The following is an 11128-nucleotide window of genomic DNA, read 5'->3' as shown; positions in this document are numbered from 1 at the left end:
TCCAAATGCCTCTTAAATGTTGCAATTGTACCAGCCTCCACCACTTCCTCTAGCAGCTCATTCCATACACGTACCACTCTCTGTGTGAAAAAGTTGCCCCTTAGGTCTCTTTTATACCTTTCCCCCCTCATCCTAAACCTACGCCCTCTAGTTCTGGACTCCCCGACCCCAGGGAAAAGACTTTGCCTATTTACCCTATCCATGCCCCTTATAATTTTGTAAACCTCTATAAGGTCACCCCTCTACCTCCGATGCTCCAGGGAAAACAGCCCCAGCCTGTTCAGCCTCTCCCCATAGCTCAAATCCTCCAACCCTGGCAACATCCTTGTAAATCTTTTCTGAACCCTTTCAAGTTTCACAACATCTTTCCGATAGGAAGGAGACCAGAATTGCATGCAATATTCCAACAGTGGCCTAATTAATGTCCTGCACAGCTGCAACTCTGACCAATAAAGGAAAGCATACCAAACGCCTTCCTCACTATCCTATCTTCCTGCAACTCCACTTTCAAGGAACTATGAACCTGCACTCCAAGGTCTCTTTGTTCAGCAACACTCCCTAGGACTTTACCATTAAGTGTATAAGTCCTGCTATGATTTGCTTTCCCAAAATGCAGCACCTTACATTTATCTGAATTAAACTCCATCTGCCATTTCTCAGCCCATTGGCCCATCTGGTCAAGATCCTAGTGTAATCTGAGGTAACTCTCTTCACTGTCCACTACACCTCCAATTTTGGTGTCATCTGCAAACTTACTAACTGTACCTCAGGTTGAGAAATCATTTTTAAAAAATTGCTATTTCAAGCATTCAATTCGAAAATGACATGGACGTTAAGAAGCAGCAGTGATCTAATGTGTGGATAATGTTTTAATCGTCCTGGGAAACTTTAATGAATACATAGAGCTTTACTGTACATTCTTCAGCAGCTGGGAACAGCTGGGAGCAGTGGGTTTAAGGTCAGCCTCAATCAAAGAGAACGTTCCTGCATTGGTAAGGGCACAGTAGACTGTCAATGTCTGTGGATATACAAGATAAATCAATGGGATTATTCAATTTTTGTAGAACCCTTTGTGAAGAACTTCCCTAAATCACTGCACCTGAACAAGAATTGATAAAACGGGTTGGGGGGGAGGTGTGGTGGTTTAGTTGAAAGGATTGTGTCAGTTGTACTTCACTAAAAATGAAATGTTCAGTCAATAGCAAGAAGGAAAGTGACAAGTTCTGATGGGAGCATGTTACTATAAATTTGGAATATTAGAGAAGTCAAATATCTAAAGAAAATTAGCAAGTTACCTTTTTACTTTTGGCAACCTGAGATACCCAATCATAAAACAATTAGTTGATGAGAGTTGTTAGTAGTTATGATTAAATAGGAATGTATGCTTTTTGATTTAGGAATATTGTGAGAATGGTTTAACTGGATAGTGACAGGAAAAATGAATACTGAATGTGAATAACCTTGGGATTGGCTAAATGAGGTATTTCAAAAGGGAGGAAAGTATGGATAGATAGGCAAATTAATTGACAACTTTCTCTTGGAGATTAGTGTGTTCTTGAACAAGGCATTTGAAGAGAACTGGATGGACTATTTGGCTGCCATTCCAAAACATTGGGATCGAGTGGGGAGGATAGACATGCACCCCCTCCCCCAATATCTTGAACTTTTGATCTGAGTAAGCCATACTTTAAATGATGAGGCACTGACACACACTCCATATGGCAAAAGGCTTTAAAACCATCAAAAGAAGTGATGCAGGTAAAGGGAGAACATTAGGATCTTATAACTTCATTTGTGTTTAATCACTAACCATAAGGGAACCTTGAAATAAAGTGAAATGTTGGGCACTGATTATAACATGCAATGTTTTACTACGCTTAAGTATTTAAGAGGGCTTTACCTGAATGAAATAATTAACAAGGATGTGAAAAAAGCTGATGATTATAATCAAGCATTTAGTGGAAGCTGCAAACCCACAGCAGTAATAAAAGTCAAAGCCCACCAGAAGGTGGCAGATCTTTGGATAATAATTTGGGTAATCAATGAACAATTTAAGAAATACAGTAGCTAAGGAGGCTATGGCAAGTAGTTCAACTTACAAGATAGCCACAGCAGAAGTTGGGCTTGAGGAGGTAAACGTCGTAACATTGCAGAGAAAAATTGGGTAACCTGTGGGAATGAGAACAGATAAGCTTCATAGGACCTCCTACACTGAGCAAGGGGAAACAGTATTGCCCAGTCATCATCAACCGATTTACAAAATGGGTAGAAGTGTTTCTACCTGAGATTGTTCAGCTGCACCCACAGCTCAAATAACGTTAAAGGAGATGATTCTCTTATGGGCAGTTCCATTGCAGATAAAGTCAGATCAGGGAGCACATTTCACAGAGAAAGTGAGCAAGGAAGTTTGGAAATAGCTGAGTGTAAAGTAAAAATTTCACATTTCATATCATCTGCAGAGTTCAGGCATGGTCGAATGAATGAATCGAACCATGATAAGACTTTAGCTAAAGCCAGTTGGGATACTGGGAAAAGCTGAGTGGATCTGTTACTCAATATTTTGATTGGACTAAGGGCAACACTCAATAGAATGCCAGGGCTGACCATGTATGAGTTAATTCCTGAAGAAGGGCTTATGCTCGAAACGTCGATTCTCCTGTTCCCTGGATGCTGCCTGACCTGCTGCGCTTTTCCAGCAACACATTTTCAGCATGTATGAGTTAATGACTAGAGAGGTTATGAAACTGCCAGGGGACATCATTGTAGGAAGCAAGGAGATAGAACTAGTGAGAGAGCAAAACAGTTTGCAAGAGAATTGTGCAAACAATTACATGGGTTAAGCCAAGAAGTCAGAGACCAACAGATATTATGTGATATAGAGGGAGATGCTATGATTGAGCGAGCCAAGGTACTAGGAGTTTGGATAAAGGTGATGGTTAAGATAGCATCCTACAAACCAGGATTCGTGCCTAAAGAGCTAGGACCATACGAGGTCAATGTGACTAGTGACAGTGCTCCTGTGTAGATATGAAATGTAGAAGATGTTAGAAGCACTGTGCAATTGACTCTGAGCTGCAGATGAATCCTAACCAACTAGTGACAACTGATTGGGTATTTTATTTAATTTACAGGATTTTGGGCACCATGTTTAGCTTTGCGCGATTATTAATCTTCACCGTGGAAGCAACACAGGAGAGACTTTTATTCACCTCAAACAAGGCGTAATCTAGTACATTGCATGCAACTTTAAACATGGTAGTGGGAGAACACTGCAGTAGAGATGCAGATGGAGTTAAATTTAGATAAATGTGAGGTGTTGCAATATGGTTAGGCAAATACAGTGATGACTTATGCAGTTAATGGTAGGGCCTTGGGGACTGTTGCAGAACAAAGAGACCTTGGGGTGTTGGTGCTTTGTTCCTTGAAGGTGGAATCACAGGTAGACAGTGTGGTAAAGAAGGCATTTGGTACATTGGCCTGTATTTGCGAGTGCATTGAGTATAGGAGTTGGGAGGTCATGTTGTGGCTGTACAGGACATTGGTTAGGTCATTTTTGGAATATTGTATTTAGTTCTGGTCTCCCTGCTATAGGAACGATGTTATTGAATTTGAAAGAGTGCAGAAAAGATTTACATAGAACATGGAACATTACAGCACAGTACAGGCCCTTCGGCCCTCAATGTTGCACTGACCAATGTGGAACCAATCTGAAGTACATCTATCATACACTATTCCATTTTCATGCATATGTTTATCCAATGACCATTTAAATGCCCTTAAACTTGGTGAGTCTACTACTGTTGCAGGCAGTGCATTCTATGCCTCTACTACTCTCTGAGTGAAGAAACTACCTCTGATGTCTGCCCTATATATATATATATATATATCACCCCTCAATTTATAGCTATGTCCCCTAGTGCTAGCCATCACATCCGAGGAAAAAGGCTCTCACTGTCCACCCTATCTAACCCTCTGATTATCTTATATATCTCAATTTAGTCACCACTCAACCTTATTCTCTTTAACATTTATGAGGATGTTTCTGGGGTTGGAGCGTTTGAGCTATAGGGAGAGGCTGAATAGGCTGGGGCTATTTTCTCTGGAGTATCGGAGGCTGAGGGTGACCTTATAGAAGTTTATAAAATCATGAGGGGCATGAAGGGGGTGAATAGCCAAGGTTTTTTCCCTAGGGTGGGGGTGGGGGGTCCAAAACTATAGGGCGTAGGTTTAAGGTGAGAGGGGAAAGATATAAAAGGGACCTAAGGAGCAATGTCTTTGCACAAAAGGTAAGGGGTGTATGGAATGAGCTGCCAGAAAGCGGTGGAAGCTGGTACAATTACAATGTTTATAAGGCTTCTGGGTATAGAAATAGGAAGGGTTTAGAGGTATAAAGGTCACCTGCTGGCAATAGGACTAAATTAATTTGGGTTTCTGTTTGGCATGAAAATGTGTTTCTGGAAAAGCGCAGCAGGTCAGGCAGCATCCAAGGAGCAGGAGAATCGACATTCCACCCCCACCCCTACTCCAGCCTATCACCCTCACCTTAACCTCCTTCCACCTATCGCATTTCCAACGGCCCTCCCCCAAGTCCCTCCTCCCTACCTTTTATCTTAGCCTGCTTTCTATGATATCTACCCTATTTATGCTCCTCATAATTTTACACACCTCAATCATTGCCCCATTCAGGTTCCTCTGCTCCAAGAGAAATGACCTCAGTCTATCCAATCTGTTTTCATAACTAAAACTCTCCAACCTGGGAAACATCCTGGTAAATCTCCTTTGCACCCTCCTGTGCAATCACATCCCTCCTATCATGTGGATCCCAGAACTGTAGACAATGCTCCAGCTGTGGCCTAACCAACCTTTTATAGTTTCAGCATAACCTACCTGCCCTTAATCACTATGCTTTGGCCAATAAAGGATCGTATCCCTATACCTTCTTAAGGATTTTACTTACCTGTCTTGCTACCTTCAGGGCCCAGTGGACATGGATACCAAGGTACTCTGATTCTTGCTGATTCCAGGGTTATCAAGTATTCCCTTGCCTTCTTTGTCCCTCACAAGTGCATTGTCTCACACTTATCCAGATTGAATTCCATTTGCCACTGATCAGCCCATATGACCAGGACCCCTTCTGTACAACATCCTCAGGAGAATCCATACTCTCAACAAACAGTATTTCAACTCCATCTCAAACATCAAAAACTGTAAGTACAACAAACTTTTATCTACCCACCTCCATAACCAGCGCTCCTCAAATATTCCAGTAGATTCCCCCGGCCTCTGGAACTGCTCGGATGCCATTAGCCATGTGGCTGGTGCAGCTGCCACCCCCACGCTGATTGATGATGTCACTCCCACACCCATCATGGCCACTTTTGCCTCTCCCAATTCCTCATGCACCACACGTGACATCACTTCCGCCCCTGACATCATCGCCCACTTCAGCTACAGGCCCTGCCCCCACTCCCAGGTCCACACCCACACCAGATCCCAGCCCTGCCAAGTTTTCACCATCCCTCCAGACCTCCCTCTCACTGAGGACAAACGATCAGTCCTCAGCAAAGGACTCACCTTCATCCCCCTCCGTCCACGCATCAATGAATTTAGTACACGCCGTGACGTCGAACACATCTTCCGCCGCCTCCGAGCTTACTTTCACAATCAGGACTCCCGCCCATCTTCAGAGGACCCCTTCGTCCACCTCCAACACACTGCATCCACCTGGACACCCCGCGGTGGCCTATTACCCACCCTCAAACTCTTCATTTCCAACTGCCGCCGGGACATTAACCACCTCAACCTGTCTACCCCCCCTCCCCCACTCCAACCTCTCACCCTCACAATGCGCAGCCCTCCAATCCCTCTGCTCCAATCCCAATCTCACCATCAAGCCAGCAGATAGAGGTGGGGAGGCAGTGGTAATCTGGCGCACTGACCACTACACCACTGAAGCCAAACGCCAACTCGAGGACACCTCTTCCTACCGCCCCCTCGACCATGACCCCACCCACCCATCACCAAACCATCACCTCCCAGACCATACAGAACCTCATCACCTCAGGGGATCTCCCATCCACAGCTTCCAACCTCATAGTCCGGGAACCCCGCACTGCCCGGTTCTACCTCCTTCCCAAGATCCACAAGCCTGACCACCCTGGCCAGCCCATTGTCTCAGCATGCTCCTGCCCCACTGAACTCATTTCTACCTACCTCGACACTGTCCTATCCCCCCTAGTCCAGGAACTCCCCACATACTTTCAAGACACCACCCACGCCCTCCACCTCCTTCAAGACTTCCGTTTCCCCGGCACCCAATGCCTCATCTTCACCATTGATATCCAATCCCTCTACACCTCCATCCGCCATGACCAGGGCCTCCAAGTCCTCTGGTTCTTCCTCTCCCGACGTCCCCAACAGTACACTTCCAGCCGTACCCTCATTCGTTTGGCCGAACTGGTCCTCACCCTCAACCATTTCCCCTTCGAATCCTCCCACTTCCTCCAGACCAAAGGGGTAACCATGGGCACCCGTATGGGCCCCAGCTATGCCTGTCTCTTTGTTGGCTACGTAGAGCAGAGTCCCTCCTCCCTACCTTTTATCTTAGCCTGCTGGACAAACTTTCCTCATTCCTGAAGAAGGGCTTATGCCCGAAACGTCGATTCTCCTGTTCCCTGGATGCTGCCTGACCTGCTGCGCTTCTCCAGCAACACATTTTCAGCACTGACAGGTACTGTCTACTGTGGTTGCATGAATTTAACGCAGAGAGATACATATGGACACAAATCACTATTTCACTGAATCACAGAATGTTACCATCTCTGACACCTCCCTCCCCTTCCTGGACCTCTCCATCTCCATTAATGACGACTGACTTGATACCGACATTTTTTACAAATCCACCGACTCCCACAGCTACCTGGATTATACCTCTTCCCACCCTACCTCCTGCAAAAATGCCATCCCATATTCCCAATTCCTCCGCCTTCGCCGTATCTGCTCCCAGGACGACCAGTTCCACCACAGAACACACCAGATGGCCTCCTTCTTTAGAGACCGCAATTTCCCTTCCCACGTGGTTAAAGATGCCCTCCAACACATCTCGTCCACATCCTGCACCTCCTCCCTCAGACCCCACCCTTCCAACCGTAACAAGGACAGAACACCCCTGGTGCTCACCTTCCACCCTACCAACCTTCGCACAAACCAAATCATCCACCGACATTTCTGCCACCTCCAAACAGACCCCACCACCGGGGATATATTTCCCTCCCCACCCCTTTCCGCCTTCCGCAAAGACTGTTCCCTCCGTGACTACCTGGTCAGGTCCACGCCCGCCTACAACCCACCCTCTCATCCTGGCACCTTCCCCGGCCACCGCAGGAATTGCATAACCTGCGCCCACACCTCCTCCCTCACCTCCATCCAAGGCCCCAAAGGAGTCTTTCAGATCCATCAAAGTTTTACCTGCACATCCACTAATATCATTTATTGTATCCGTTGCTCCCGATGCGGTCTCCTCTACATTGGGGAGACTGGACGCCTCCTAGCAGAGCGTTTTAGGGAACATCTCCGGGACACCTGCACCTATCAACCACACCGCCCTGTGGCCCAACATTTCAACTCCCCCTCCCACTCTGCTGAGGACATGGAGGTCCTGGGCCTCCTTTACCGCCGCTCCCTCACTACCAGACACTTGGAGGAAGAACGCCTCAAGTTCCACCTCGGAACACTTCACCCCCAGGACATCAAAAACATCGATTTTACTGCTCCTCGGATGCTGCCTGAACTGCTGTGCTCTTCCAGCACCACTAATCCAGAAGCCCATATGACCGGCCCATCTGTCTTATGAGAAGAGGTTGAGCCTGTACTCATTGCAGTTTAAAACAATAAGACAATCTTAAACAAAGTTCTTAAAGGACTTGACAGCCTAAATGCAGATATATTGTTCCTCTTGTGGGTAAGTCTAGGGATCTGATAGCACAATTTCAGAACAAAGGGTTAAGGCAGAGATGAGGAGGAATTTGTTGTCTGAGAGGATTGTGAATTTATTGACTTCTTTACCTCCATGGAGAGTTATGGAGGCTGGGTCAGTAGGTATATTCAAGGTTGAGATATATAGGTCTTTTAGCAGTGAGAGAACCAATGGTTACTGGGAAAAAAACCAGGAAAGTGGAGTTAAGCACCATCAGATCAATTACGATCTTATTGTAAGTGAAGCAGACTTAAATGGCTTTGTTCTGCATTTTCATCTTATGGTCTTCTGTCACAACAGGAATATGCACTATTGGAACTGTAGGCTGGTTATTAATTACACTTATCACTATGACTAAGTTGATTTTACAAATATACTCCTGGATACAAGGGAAGTGAAGCAAGAGTTCAAGAGGCCAAAAAAAGTTCACAATAACTTTCAATAAGATTTTATTGGAATTAATCATACCCCATAATCAGAAACACATTTTAGAAATATAAGACATGATTTATTTTCATTGACAACATGAGTATACAACATCTTGTAATACATAAGGAAGAAACCTGGCTGACTTTGAATTAGAAATTTGGCAACAATCAAATGATCTGCCAAAGACAGACTGGAGAATCATTGGCACAGCTAGTGTTTTGAAAATGAATGTTGTGTAGATAGGGGGTAATTTCCAGGCATGCCTTTACACAATCGAAGTATAAATTAGAAGATCACTTGTATGCTGCTCACACGCACCGCTTATACCCACTATTTGGGTTAGGACTAGGTATTTAATCAATTCCTATGTATTGAAAGTCACAGGCAATATTTCCATGATTCCTGATTGATAGATTCCATTATTGATATGGACTTAGAAAATTACCTCCAGTGTTTAAACGTACCCCATGACAGAATGGTTACTCACAAACATTTTCCCCTCCTGCCCTCCATCACCAAAGGCACTAACTCCTAACAGAGGTATATGGTGGCAACACATTAAGCAGCCAGTATTTGGACACTACTTTGGTACCTTGTACTCATCAACAGGGAAGTTTCACTGCACAACAAACAGAATCAATAATTTCAGCTGTTAATAATTTTCATTCCTTTTCTCTCCCTAGCTCAGTACAATACTCAGAATGCTGGTCTCCACCTCTGTTTGGAGGTTATTATTCATTACAAACAACCAAAAGCTGGCACCCTGTGTGAAAGGTGTACCTGTTTGTGTTTCAGGTCTTCCCTGATCATTGCCAACAGCTTATGATGTCACAGGAAGACGCACAGCTCTTTGTCAAATCGCTGCTCACAGGCTGCAACATTTTACTAGATGACAACGAAGCTTGAAAGGAAGTGAGTCAGAAAAGCACGAATATAAAGGCATCTCCCCCCTTTGATACTGGATGATGCGTCAATGACAATCTACATTAAAATAATCTGATTTAATCAATATATCCTCTAAAGAGTCAAACAGTGAATGCTGAAAATAAATACACAGACTGTAGCCTAGTAAGTATTCCTCTAACCAGCATTATGACAAAAAACACTTTATTAAATATGGATACAATTTCAGTAATTTGTATCATTAATAGAAATAAAATTGATCTTGTAAACCTAAACTGCCAGGAATTTCAAAATATTCACTTACCCATCAATTAACATAAAAAAAATTATCCTGTAAAATATCCATGTCAAATATGGACACAGATTTTCTTAAGAGACAACAACAAATATGAATATTGAAAATGATTCATTCAGAGGATGGAAGAAAGAGTAGGCGAATTTCTCTTTTCCTTGTTAATTCTCAGGATGTGGACTATGCTGCTAAGGCTGGCATTGATTGTCAGCTACTCTGAATAAGCACTGCTAGACCTCCTGCTTGAGCTGAGTAGCTTGCTAAGGCATTTCAGAGGGTAGTTCCTAACAACCACATTGGAGCCACATAAGGGCCTGGCTAATAACAAAAGAAAATTTCTTTCCCCAAAGGACTTGGGCGAACAGCTTCAGCCTTTTCATAGAATCATGAAAGCCTTACACTGTGGAAGCAGGCCTTTCAGCCTATCAAGTCCACACCGACCCTCCGAGAAGCATGCTGCCCAGACCCATCTTCCTTCCTTATCCCTGTAACTCTGCATTAGCCATGGCTAAATCACCTAGTCTGCACATGCCTGGACTATGGGCAATTTAGCATGGCCAATCCACCTAATCTGCACCATTTTGGAGTGTGGCAGGTAACCAGAGGATCCATAGGAAATCCATGCAGACCACGGGCAGAACGTACAAACTCCACACACACAGTCACCCAGGTCTCTGGTGCTGTGAGGCAGCAGTGCTAACCACTGAGCCAACGCACCACCCCTTTTGCAGCAACCTGTTAACTCAGTGGCATTTCCAGAACATTTTTTCATTGAAAGCAGGAGCAGGAATGCTATTTGGTTCTTCAATCCTGTTTCATTATTTGATGAGATCATGCCTAATGTCACTGTTCTCACTGCTCCTCCTTAACCACTGACTTGTGTATCAAAAATCTATCCATTTTATCTTGAGAAAGTTCAATGACCCTGCCTTCATTGCTTTAAAAAGAAAATTGTAAAGACTGATGACTCACTGAGAGAAAACATTTTTTATAATCTGCCTTAAAAGGGAGACCCCTTATTTTTAAATGTATTAATTTATTCTAATCTTCTTAAATTTATTATTTCTGATCTCACCCCACCTGAGGAGACATCCTTTCTAAACTCCTCTTACCTAGCTCTCTCAGGATCTTATATTTTTAGTAAGATCATCTCTCATTCTTTGAACATCCAGTGAGTACAGCCCAACGTGTTCAGACAGTCTTCGTACGATCTGCCCAAGAGTGAGTCTAGAGAACCTTCTCCAAATGGTATCCTTTTTCAAGTAAGGAAATTAGAACTGTAGACAGTAATGCAAATGTATTAGATTAGATAGATTAGATTACTTACAGTGTGGAAACAGGCCCTTCAGCCCAACAAGTCCACACCGCCCCACCGAAGCGCAACCCACCCATACCCCTACATGTACCCCCTACCTTACACTACGGGCAATTTAGCATGGCCAATTCACCTAACCTGCACATCTTTGGACTGTGGGAGGAAACCGTAGCACCCGGAGGAAACCCATGCAGACACGGGGAGAACATGCAAA

The 11128-nt window shown here is 44.3% G+C and overlaps 1 protein-coding gene across 4 annotated transcripts in view; it reads right to left on the bottom strand.

The window, feature by feature from the left end:
• Positions 1-11128, bottom strand: part of LOC122548910 (CMP-N-acetylneuraminate-beta-galactosamide-alpha-2,3-sialyltransferase 1-like) — a 161890-nt gene that overhangs the window by 22359 nt on the left and 128403 nt on the right. Inside the window, exon 9 of one of the 4 annotated variants that reach the window (XM_043687875.1) lies at positions 8408-10876. The exons of the other annotated variants lie outside the window; for them this stretch is intronic. Coding sequence (XP_043543810.1) covers positions 10827-10876 — 50 coding nt within the window. The 3' untranslated portion in view covers positions 8408-10826. Of the gene's footprint in view, positions 1-8407; positions 10877-11128 lie in introns of those variants that run through there. 4 annotated transcript variants of the gene reach the window in all.

Source organism: Chiloscyllium plagiosum, chromosome 4 (genome assembly GCF_004010195.1).
Source record: "Chiloscyllium plagiosum isolate BGI_BamShark_2017 chromosome 4, ASM401019v2, whole genome shotgun sequence".
Classification (NCBI taxonomy): Eukaryota; Metazoa; Chordata; class Chondrichthyes; order Orectolobiformes; family Hemiscylliidae; genus Chiloscyllium; species Chiloscyllium plagiosum.
This window is presented reverse-complemented; position numbering and strand designations above follow the sequence as displayed.